Source organism: Vitis riparia, chromosome 5, assembly GCF_004353265.1.
Source record: "Vitis riparia cultivar Riparia Gloire de Montpellier isolate 1030 chromosome 5, EGFV_Vit.rip_1.0, whole genome shotgun sequence".
Taxonomy (NCBI): domain Eukaryota; kingdom Viridiplantae; phylum Streptophyta; class Magnoliopsida; order Vitales; family Vitaceae; genus Vitis; species Vitis riparia.
In genome coordinates this window covers 1,002,263-1,014,498 of record NC_048435.1, presented here as the reverse complement: position 1 = coordinate 1,014,498, position 12,236 = coordinate 1,002,263, and the positions used below count along the sequence as shown (strand labels likewise).

Below are 12,236 nucleotides of genomic sequence, written 5' to 3'. Positions count from 1 at the left end.
TCAAAGGGAAGTGATTCGCAAAACATGCTTTTATCCATCGTTAATCAGTGCTTCTACAGTGGTACGAGGTGCAATAACTTATAAAGTAGTACTTAGTCCAGGGACATTGCATCTTAGACTTATTCACTTGCTTTAATCTAGATCTTCATAATTATATGTAAAAGCTAATACTGAAAGTGCCACCAAATTTTGAAATCCCCATTGCGCTGCAAAATCATAAAAGTTTCTTTAAATGCATTCAGTTCTTAAGCTGAACAAGGACAAACGTCTGAATACATTTAGCACTGTCAGCCCCAGTTTAGCACTAATCATGTGTAGACTGATCTCAATCTCTCCAGCGATAGCCACAGTTTGGGTTGCAGCAAACAAAAAACAGTGTCATACCTTCCTCCCCTCTAGCAGTTGCCTGCACAGCACATTGAACACAGATCAACGATGGAACCATAAAATAACATTCCAAATTAACAGACCCTGATTGTAGACACCTATAGGCAGCATAATTAGGGGATTTTTAGGCATGGAAAAAAAGCTTCACCACAAAGCATCCACATATGGACATTGAGGTTACCGCCTGGTGGGAACAGGGGGCTAGGGCATGAAAACAAAAAACAAAAAATAAAAAAATTGAGTGAAAGATGGAACTCTCATGCTTTATGACCTATGCATGGGCTAGAAGTTCCAAAGGAGCACCTTTGTAACATCACCACTACATCCTTCAACTTATGTGTTCTCACAATTTTTCCCCCCAACAAAATAAAGAAATTGTGATAATTTATATCACATGGACTCCTACAAGTTGGGTTTGTGTTCCATGATATCATGAGTAATAACATGTGGATGCTCTCCAAAAGCTTGTCATGTGATAATCCAAGAACTAGAAAATATTACAAGTATGCCATTAAGCCCGAGCAACAATGCCAAAGTCACTTTCTTAACTAATATAAAACCATATTCACATTAGAAGAAAAAGGACAGGAAATTGACCTGGAAGAAGACAGCTTCTCCATGATTGCATTGTGCGCAACGAACAGATTTAGTACGAGGAAGTGTTGGATCGGCAGCAACATCCTGCAAGACCTGAGTGCGCTCCCCAACAGAGTGATGTATCTCATTTCTATAGACACAGTTGTTCTCAGCAACCTCCTGCACAGTGTTGTTAAAAAGAATGGAAAGTAATGAGCAGGGGGTAATCTTTATTAGAAACTGTTGACCAGCACACACAGACTGAAATAATGTTAGGACTATATCATGAAGTTCCTCACAAAAGTTTCAATTCTTCACTTTTTTTTAAATGGGTCAAATAGAAGATGACATTTGTGTCCTTAAATTTTGTATTTCTCCACACTTAATGTATTAATGAGTCAAGCAAAAGCCAAGTGGCAGATGAGAGCAAGAGTGAGATAGCTAAAGCATGAATTTAAAAATCATATTAGAGTGTAGAACATCCCTAGAGTTACCATATATGACACACTTTGAAATCTGTATTCCTTTAGTCTACAGATTTAAGAACAGTGTATACAAACAAATATAACTCCCTCAACCATGGGAAGCTGCAAGTTAGTCACCTTCAGACCAATAAATATCAGCTTGGACCATCATAAGAGAGAAGAGGGAAAGGAATGAGTCTGTCACACCCCAAATCTCATACTTCAAGATCTAAGGAGGGATGCTAAGTAATTCTACAGGTCCACTTTAGGCCAACGATTCTCCTGCTTAACACTAAAATGTGATAGAGCTAGAACATGTGATTAGGTTGATCAACCCAAAGTGTTGGGTCAACTGAACTTTAATTCATCATCCTGTTCTAACATAGTTTCCAATTGGAAATGTTCATAACAGAATTCATTGTTACATAAATCTACCAAAATGCCATCACATTGAGTTTATCTTACATCATTTTATCAAACTACGTAACACTGAAATTAGGGAACATTGTGAAATTTCCAAAACATATATGTTTATAATTACAAAACCACCCAAAGGTTCAATATATTGCTCATATCCAGTTAAACCCATTCAATTATATTTTAAGCAATTCTGTGGTTCTTGCCTTCTTGGTTTTAGTTCCCACTTCTATTTTCCATTATTCATTAATGTAAGGATTAATGATCTCATAACAAAGTGTTTATGCCCCTGCAAACTATCTTGAGTTGATTATAAATATCATGGGTATTACTTAATGTATTAACACCTTAATGATTCATTTAAACACTAACAAATATAATGGGCAAATTAGGTAGAGATTCATAGGATTGCGACACAGCTAGAAAGCAATGACAAGAAAACTGCACTCCACGAAAGAGCATAGTTGTTAACTTGTAAAACGTATCATGTTCTTTTTTTCTTTTTTTATGTAATAAAAAATAAATAATATGTATATACGCGTATATCTATCGAAAGTATGAAGTATAGAGTAATATATAACTACTTTTATAGAAGATAGTAAGATCTAAAGAGTTAAACTATGTTATATATCATATGAAAACATTGAATGTTAAAGTTTAGACAAGTTTAAATTAACAAAATATAACTTTAATATATAAATTCATCACATAATCAACAAAAATAAACTTCTTCAATTTTTTGCTATGATTTTGAATTTCAAATTCTAACTAGGCATATGCACACACACATGCATGCACGCACGTGTGCACACACACACACACACACACATATATATATATATGCCTTTATAAAAAAACAAATATGAAGAATTTCTGAATTCCTTTATTGATTTTATTCGGTACACACCATACACATATATATACACAAATGACTGAATAAGAAAATATCAATTTAACTTGATTCTCTCCTAAAAATAGGAAACTGAATCCTAAGGAAATATCTTAAATGATCTCTCTTTTTTTATTCCTAAAATACTTTCCTAAATTAAAATCCTAACTTTGAATGCCAAATTTCAACAAAATATATTAAGTAAAAAAATTCATTCACTAGTTACAATCATTTTCATTGTCAACATTCAAACCATTGAAATGAAAAATTTTCAATATTCATTGTAAAAATAAACTTATTTGACTTGTAATATAACATTAGACAACAAGAATATAGCTTTTTATAGAAGATTATTTTACCTATATCTCATTTTTATAATAAATTTTTAATCTTTTAATATATTTTAAACAATTAATATAATAAATTCTTTTAACAAAAAAAATAATAATTTGATTTGTTAAAAAAAAAAATTATTGAAAATAGTTAAAGATGTATGTATCGTTGTATTACAATATCACGTAACGTATTGTATCGTATATCGTATATGCATCGTAAAATACACTTTAAAATAAGATACAAATTACGATACGTATCAAAATCCATAAAAAATGTGTCATATCGTGTATCATAAGTTTTTAACAACTAAGCAAAAGAGCTTATTATTGAAACAGGGTTAAGTATTGCAAAAGCTAAGAACTTTGGGATACAACACTGATGATTATAATTATTTTTTAAGTATCCAAAAAGGATGTAAATTTTAGAACACAAGATAACACAAAATTAGCAATCTGAGAATTAACTTTCCACGAGCAGGTAGAAAATCCACTCAATAAATGCAGATATGAAACAAGAACATGTTTTTTTATGGGAAATTTTTTTTTCTAGTTTGGAATTGAACTGGGATTCTCTCCCATATCCAATCTTACTCCGTACTACTTTGGCCAGGTCTAGAAGGCACACATAAAATAACTATTCACATGAGTTGTGTCACTAAGGTCTGAGCACTTTTGTCAATAATGTAATCATTTTGACTCCAGTAGAATAGAATGGTCGAGCAAACTTTATATTGCTAAATTTGGAATAACTTGATAAGGCATTCTGCCACTTATTACATCAGTGGTGCGGGATTAAACAACCTTCTAAGAAAGGTGATGGAAACATGAAGCACAAGACAGCATAAAGCACCCTTTTCTAATATCAAATTCAGCATTGATTCATTGTGAAGGGATAACGAGTCAAGTAAAAATGACCACCATCTAGCTATTTCTTACCCTCCTTAATATAAACTTTTCAAAAAATTGAACTTGTTAAGTCACCCTAGGCCTCGAGAAAGACAACCGATGTGCCCAATACTTTAACAACCCAGTTCCCCTAGTCCAATGAATGCAGTCCATACACTTTCAAAACTAAAATTTATAGTAACAACCATTTCATTTTTCTTTTTCAACCCAAAGAGAAAGGTGACAAGCCATGTCCTCCAACAAATCCACATCGATAAGGCAGATTCTTCATTAAAAAACATAAAGCCCAATGAGAAAGAGACTAAACCCGAGACCTCAATGGCGCCCAATAGCCATAGACAAATTCATATATTTATCCTTTGACGACACTTTTGCAAAAACCATTTCCTAACAATAGGTCATCTGGGCTTCTAAGCGTTCAAAAAAAAAGAAAATCCATTTTAACATTACTGTCTATACTTGCTAGGAAAGGAAAAAAAAAAAAACCTTAAGAACCCTAATTTCGCTAAAGACCTTAAAACATAAAATGAAGAAAAAGAGCAAGAAAAGAATTAGGGTTTTTCGGAAGAAATAGAGTCCTAAAGGAAGAAACCTGGTGATCGCAGTTTCGGCAGGCATAGAGAAGGATCTTCTGCTCCCGATCTTCCTTTGGGTAGAGAATGTTGTTGCTGACACATAATTATATGCATTTCATTGTTAAAAATCGAAAATGTAGTCAGAAAAAAAAAAATTCAAGAAAATAAAAAGAGCAAGAAAAGACATATACGAATATGTAAATCAGAGAAGGAAGAAGAGTAGCGGATTTGAGATGAAGACGACAAAATCCTCACCATTCTCGGCAAAACTTCATAGTACTCATTTTGACGATGCCGAGAAAATTGCAGCGAAGAGGAAGATGGGATGGGCACTTGGTTTCGGCTTCGCACACTCCTTTCTTCGTTGGCGGGTTTTCTGTATTCCACTCTCTCCGATGCTTCTTGGCTCTTCGCTCGGTATATAAAATAATATAACACCCCTTTTTTTCCTCACTCTTTATTATTATTATTATTATTATTATTATTATTTAAGGATAAAATTAGACATCCTGATAAAAATGTTACGTTATTAGATGTTGTAAAGGTATTTCCGGTTACTATTATACAATCTTTAAAATTTGAAAGCTATTTCTGTATTTCTGCATTCATCAGAGAATCTGCAGCCCCATTTGATAATGTTTTTTAGGACTCTTAAGTTTAAGAATATTTTTTAAAAACAATTAGTCAGAAGCAAAATCTTATTTGAAAACATTGACAGGAAACAATTTTTTTTGGAACTCATCTCTATAAAAATAACATGGATTTATGTATAATATATATTTCACAACACTTTAATTTTAATTTATTCTAAAAAAAATTACCAATTTTTTATTATTTATTATTTAAGAAAACATGTTATCAAAAAAACTGTTTTCAAAATAAATTATTTTAAAACTATTTTCAGTCCAATATTTATGAAACATGTTTCAATTTTTATTCTAAAGAATACAAAATTGTTTCTTAGAAGGATTTGCAAACAACCTAATAACCGATTTGCTTACGGGACGACATTCCACGCTAAGAACACAAACCCTTGACATTTTCTCACATTTTTCCAAATCCATAAGCCTTCACTGAACTTAGTGCACCTAAAAAACACTGGACATAATCTCATTACTTATCAAAACATTGTATGAGTGGATGGTCGCTTTACCAAAATTTCAATTCAAACAAAGGAGATCTCTCCAAAGCCCAAAACTGAAAAATTCAGGGAAAGAAAAGGAAAAAAAAAAAAAAAAGTGAAAGAAGATAAAAAAATAAATTTTCCATAAATCTGGTTGCAAGTTGCAACACATCGGTATCATAAAATGCAATCAGTTAACCTGGAGTAACTTCGAAATAGAATTGCACGGTTGAAAAGAAGAACATATCAACAATCAAAGAGAGGTTATAGGGAAGTGAAAAAGAGGCGGAAAACCTGTAAACATTAATTGAAAAAAAGCATGTGAATCCGAAGTTAGTTGCAAAATGCACCAAAACCAAGGTTAAAAGCAGAAACAAGTACTATGGTTCTGAATTATTACAACTGCAACACAATAGAAGAAATATGGAGAGACACTAGAGTCTAGTAAGGATATCCAGAGAGCCCAGATGGTAACATATAGAAGACATGACCTTCACCTTGAGAACTCCACTGCAGCATGCTGGATCAATCCAATGAAGAAGCATTTGAAGATGGCAAAGATTTCTAGCTTTGAAAACACACAAGAACCACATAAAACTGATATTACTGACATCACACTATAAACTAATCCCTCCTGTTCGAAGACACCCCCCCCACCCCCTTTTCTTTTCCTTTAACGCCTTCTGCTATGCCTTCTGCTCCTCCTCCGGCTGCTCTTCTCATCAGAATCGGATTCAGAACCTGAGTCTGAATCAGAAGACTCAGACGATGAGCTGTACCTCCTGTGCCTCCCCCTCCCCTTCTTCTGCTTCTTTTTCTTCCTCCGCCTCCTTTCTTCCTCTGAATCAGACGATGAGCTATAACCAGAACTACTTCCCGAAGAATCCTCTGATCCAGTAACTGATGATGACTCACTATCAGTCTCAAAAACTGAAGCCTCACTATCACTGCCAGAATCAGAATCTGACTGATGCTTCCTTTTGCTCTTCTTATCAACTTTTTCAGCTGCTTCATTCTTCTTAATATCTGGATTATCCAAATCATAAGAGATTGATAATTTCATCCTTAATTTAGGGTTTTTGAGTTGCTGAGTCCGAGAGGGTCGTGAGATATAAACCCGTTCATTCTTGCACTCATATGTCCAATGTCCAGTTTGGAAACACTTTTGGCATTGTGAAGATGTGCCTCCAATGGTAGACATTGTTGTCTTCAGGTCTTTTCTTTCACCCAATATCACAGCCTTTTCAGTACTCATCAAATACATCTGCCTCTTCGCTTCCCTTTTCTCCTGCCATCTGCTCGGGCCTTCTTCCTTTTGCCCATATGCATTCACATTTCGAGCCGCAGCAGCAGCTGCTCGTTCAGCCTGAGCACGGCTAAGACCTTTTGCAGCTGTCAAAGCTGCAGCCTTGATTCTTTCAGCTGCAGCCTGAGCTTTCTCTTCTTTCTTACTAGACATGTTAGAAATACACAATATTCAACTAAGAACTTGCAAACTTCCACAACGCTCAAAACTTCTACTCAAAATCAATTTAAATCCAGTGCTTCAACATCCTGCATTCAAGAACTCATTTTAGTCATTCACTTACTAAAGATATAGCAAGAAAGACAGATATAAAAGAAAAAGAAGCTAAATTACACTGGCAGAATGGCCACATGGGTAAACAAGAAATATCAGTAAACTAATTATTTTTAGGTTATGTTTGGTTCCCGGAAATTTAGAGGGAAAACGTGAGAGAAAGATTATAGAGAGGAAAAGTGGAAGGAAAGAAAAAGTGAAAAAAAATTAAAATTAAAATTAAAATTAAAATCAATAAATTATTTCATATGCTATTTCAAACTCATTTCACTTATTTTAACTATTCAATATAAAGATTAAACAATTTGAAAAGGTATAAATTTCTAACTAATTTTGATTATATTTGATTTTCTTTGATATCTTCATTGAAACAACCAACATGAGAATAATTTTTATTAACATTTTTTTTCTTTCCTTAATACTTCCCGGGAACCAAACATAACCTTAAAGAAATAAAGCAAAGCAGGAAAAAAACTCCTTCTAAATGGAATACATGGTCAGAAAACTAAATTCTTCTAAAAAAAAATTTAATACAATCCTTTGGAGATCACTGAACCATTCAATTGATGAATTTCTATGAAAATAATCAAAGAAAAAACCAAATTCTAATTACAAATTTTCATTCTTTTCCCTTCCGAAGCAAGGGAAGAATTTTATCATCTCAACTACTAGGCTTTTATTCAGTGAGTGATTGTTTTTTCTTCCCTTAGTTTGTTCAGCAAAGAAGTGTCAAAGTGTCAAAGATATAGAGGTCAAATCCCATAAAACCGAAATCTCCGAAAGCACAGCAGAAGACAGTTATGGTTAATCCACAAAAAGACACCAAATCATCAAACCCTAAAGATCCATTCGATAGATTAAAAAATCATCAGGAAAAACACCAAAAATAAATCTTATCAAAGGGTCAATTTTATAACTCTTTCCCTTATTTTCCCACCAACCAAAGATTAGCATAAGAATCCGCCTTATTCCAATCCAAATTTAAATTAATTTCCCTCCGCAGAATAATAACAATCAAAAGCCCTAAATCCTACCTCTCGAAATAAAAATTGATTTTTTCTTCTCATGAAAAATAGGGCCAAAAACCCTAAAACCAGAACTTCGATATCGGAACCAAAAGGCAAAACAAACCCACCAAACAAAGGGGGAAAAACCCTAGAAATTAAATACAGAAATAGAGATGGAAGACATTTAAAAACGTACCGTAGATATAAGGGCATTTTTCATAACCAGATCTGATCTGAACCAGAATGGACCGTTTCTCTCGAACACGAAGAAAAAGAAAGGGTTAGAGCCTGAGAGAAAAACGGTGAGAAGAGACCGTATCCTCCTCGCGAGGGGTAGTCTTGACATTTATTGCCGTGTGAATGATTGTGATTGGGCTAAATTAGGAATTACCTTAATACCCCTTAGGCCCTGTTTGGATGGATTTTTATTTGGGAAAAAAGTGGAATAAGGCTGTCAAATATGAAAATATTTTGAAAAAGGTGGCCATTTTGACATTTTTAATACAAAAACATTGAAACATTTTTTATATTATGTATGATATAATCTAATTATATGAAGTCCTAATCTTCATCCTAATTGTCGATGTATTGCATATGACTTTGAATTCTTCTCCATTTGGCTTTTAGTGAGTTGGAATAGTTAAACTTAAATGGATAATTTTGTTTCAAATATTATTGGACCAACCTATGTACTTCTCTTTGGACTCATTTGGTCATTGAGACCAAGCCATTGACTATTAGTGAGGACGGTTGACAGGTAAGTAAATACAAAATTATATTAGCCAGCCTAATGATAATTCAAAGGGTCCAAGGGTATGAATCAATTGCTCTTTTAAAAATCATTCCAACACTCATAAGGAACACTCTAGCACATAAAAGTGCAATTTTTCTTCAATTTATTGTACGATTAGATTCATAACTTTTATACATATCGGGTTTGTATAAATATCATTCACCTTATGATGCAATTGAATTTATTTAAGTTCTTGGATACCTTAACCAATTAAGAAAATCATAAGTTATATATAAAGGTTCAAAATTTTGAACTTAATAAATCAAAATGATAAAAATGAATTTAACTTTGTTGATAATATATCCGTTGGCTGCAAGCCTGCCATGTTGCTTTAACTAGTCCCAAGTTTCTAACATAGAAGTATAAAACTAGTTCCGCTCTCATATTGCCATCGGACATCATTCACAAATTACTTTTTAGGTTAAACCAAATATGATCCCAAGAAAAGTGGAAACTACATGTTTCTTCAGAATCCAGTGCAGAAGACGAACCTAATAATCAACATTTACTTAGGCGAGTACTAGGTAGTTCATACATCTAGATGGACAGAAGACAAAAGTTTCTCTCACTGCATTACCGACTTAGAATATCCCTGTAAGGAGATTAGCAGCAGTGGAGATGGCGGCTCCAGTGATGGCACATTGAACAATCTGTTCATGGGAAGTGTCGTTGGATGTAAGAGCCAGCGCCACACCTGTAACTGCTCCTGCTACTGCACTGTTTTTCTGCAACCAAACACAAAGTTTGACACCAAGGCATTGAAAACTGAGCATATTTCCTGAAAGAAGATTGTATTGGTGATGGGAAGAAAGTTCACAACAGGGCTGGATCTTGAAACCTGGGAGTATCAATTGCTCTTCATAACATGCATAGAATGAAGCTTTAGCTATATTGTTCTTAAAACATGGAAAAGCAATGGAAGAAGTGGTGCTGATCTGAGTATGTTTCGATTTAATTTACCCAATGAATCTTCGGTCATAAAAACTGGGGATTAAGAAGCTTAACAGAGCTAATGAGATCTCCTTACACAGTAGGCTAGATATTACAGCTTATTTGAATGCAAAGAGTAGAAAGTTAGGAGAGATATGAAAAGGGAAAATGTTTTAGGAAGTGAGTCACCATATGGAACCCAAATGCAAAGGATCTACTGTTGCTGTCGGCTTAAAAATAGAGGCAAATTGATGCCGCTTAGGCCAAAAGTGAACAAATAAGGGAATATAACAGCCAATCAAAATCCTTTTCAATCTCCTGTGGAGATTGCTAGGAAATAGGATTGTATATATACCAATTCACTAGGATTTATCATGGGAATTCGCCAGGATACTGTAAATAGGAACCTTACCCAATCATGAGCACCACGAGCCTCCTTTAGACCATAGGTGAGACCTGAATACATTCCTGCTGCTAGTCCTGCGACACAAAAGCAAATGTTATATCCTTTCCCCTCCACATATGTACTAGGACCTATGTGCAAGCATCAGAACAATTTGATCACTCAATATATAGAGCAGGGGTTTCTCTACTTGGCAATCCCAAAATATGAGCCGCAGTTTGAATACCATGGCAATAATGTCTCAAATCTTGATATTCATACTAAGAGAGTAGGAAAGGCCTCCAGTATCAAGATTGAAATGACCCATGCTCTCACAATCAAGTCTTGAGACAGGTCCAAGAACAGGGAATGTTCCATCATTGAAGTTGACAACCCCTAGAAAATTAATTTCCAACAATAAAGAGAAAAAAAAGGATTCAAATTCAGGTAGATAAACTTAATTACCCCATTGAAGAGATTCTTTTCCTGTGCTCTTCACCTGAAAAAGATTGCAAGCAACCATTTACATAGTCCACTAATGAGAAAGCATTACACTGAACATCAAAATTGAAGAACTAACTAGTATTTATCTCCTTTAAGTTTATATCCCTCCCCCAACAAGTAAGCCAATGACCAATTGGCACTAGATCCTGCTGCCTCTACTAGTGAAACAAGGCATCCATTTTTATCTTTTAGAGAAATAACACAGCAGTCCTTCGATCACACCAGAGAAACCCCACAAACTAAAAAAGATTTGCCCAGATCTCGTTGCTAAGCATATATGGAAGAATCTGAAGCTTACCAGGGCTTCAAGAGATTTTCTGCTGCTTTCTCCTGCAAAGATAAGAAGCAGTAATAAGACAGAGCTAATACAATATCTAAGTAGATTAATTCAACAATATTTGAACAATCAGGTTTGTTCATGGAGTTGACCAATAACTTACTATCTTAAATCCAATCAACACAACTACATATTTGATTGCATGTTGTTTAGGATTCAGGGTGGGAATGGTGGGATTGGATTTAGGGTAAGGGCTCTGAACATATGTATACTTATATGCATAAATATAGAAAATGTGTCATGGATCGCTAAAGCTACGGGAAGCGTACCATCGACATACCTTTGAGATCCGGAAAACGTTGTTTTTTGCCACCAACTGTGACCTCTGTCACACCACCAGGGGATTCGAGCCCAGAGCCTGATGCACATCGGCATGCATTCTCAATATCCTTTATATGAACAAGGGGGAAGGAGGGAGGGGTGGACAAACTGTAATCGTACACAACAATCAGACGTACCTTCAATGGCGGTGAAATAAGCCTCGCGGGACACAGCCTGAATGGCTCCAATCTGTGAAACAAAGTCACTCACTCATCATTCAGAGACACAGAACATGTTTCCATTTATGGTAGTAAAGAGAGATGGAGAAAGAGAATTGAAAGAGTACCCCTGCGGCTTTGACGAAGCTCTCAGCGAAGCGGTTGAGGAGAGGATGGCCGAGGTCGAAGAAGCCGCCTTTGTCGAAATCACGAAGCTCGTCCAGAAGAGATCGAGTTTCTAGATTACTGCTCATCTTCCTTCCCTTTTCCTTTTCACTTCAATCCTTCACAAACTCACTGGAAGTGGGAGATGTTTGAGATGAAAGAAGAATGCGGATGGCAGTTAAGAGTTGAAGAGAGAGCGAAAAGAGAGCGGGTGAACGGTGAATGAGAAGGGGTCTCAGGAAGGAGTGACGACACGTGTTTCCAAGACCTTACGTGTCAACTTACCCTCAACCGTTGTCCGGACTTCGTGGCGATGCTTCGAATTCACCACGCGTCGTTGAAGGAGTGATGACAAAAGTTTTAATCCAGCAATACAGGATACTCCCTT

At 35.1% G+C, this 12,236-nt stretch overlaps 3 protein-coding genes across 3 annotated transcripts; all 3 read right to left on the bottom strand.

Annotated features, from left to right (window-relative positions):
• Positions 1-127: 127 nt before the first annotated feature.
• LOC117914051 (DNA-directed RNA polymerases II, IV and V subunit 9A) lies at positions 128-4,953 on the bottom strand. Its single transcript, XM_034829216.1, has 4 exons — positions 4,805-4,953; positions 4,567-4,642; positions 985-1,143; positions 128-406 (listed from the first exon to the last, which is right to left on the bottom strand). The coding sequence occupies exons 1-4, from the start codon at positions 4,831-4,833 to the stop codon at positions 326-328; spliced, it is 345 nt and encodes a 114-aa protein (XP_034685107.1). The 5' UTR covers positions 4,834-4,953; the 3' UTR covers positions 128-325.
• Positions 4,954-5,943: 990 nt separating this feature from the next.
• On the bottom strand, positions 5,944-8,578 carry LOC117914662 (zinc finger CCHC domain-containing protein 10). Its single transcript, XM_034830089.1, has 2 exons — positions 8,455-8,578; positions 5,944-7,226 (listed from the first exon to the last, which is right to left on the bottom strand). The coding sequence occupies exon 2, from the start codon at positions 7,129-7,131 to the stop codon at positions 6,346-6,348; it is 786 nt and encodes a 261-aa protein (XP_034685980.1). The 5' UTR covers positions 7,132-7,226; positions 8,455-8,578; the 3' UTR covers positions 5,944-6,345.
• An 830-nt stretch (positions 8,579-9,408) lies between these two features.
• LOC117914663 (outer envelope pore protein 16-2, chloroplastic) lies at positions 9,409-12,236 on the bottom strand. Its single transcript, XM_034830090.1, has 7 exons — positions 11,812-12,236; positions 11,663-11,714; positions 11,485-11,562; positions 11,166-11,197; positions 10,829-10,862; positions 10,394-10,461; positions 9,409-9,776 (listed from the first exon to the last, which is right to left on the bottom strand). Exons 1-7 carry the CDS (start codon positions 11,935-11,937, stop codon positions 9,633-9,635), a joined length of 534 nt encoding a protein of 177 aa, XP_034685981.1. The 5' UTR covers positions 11,938-12,236; the 3' UTR covers positions 9,409-9,632.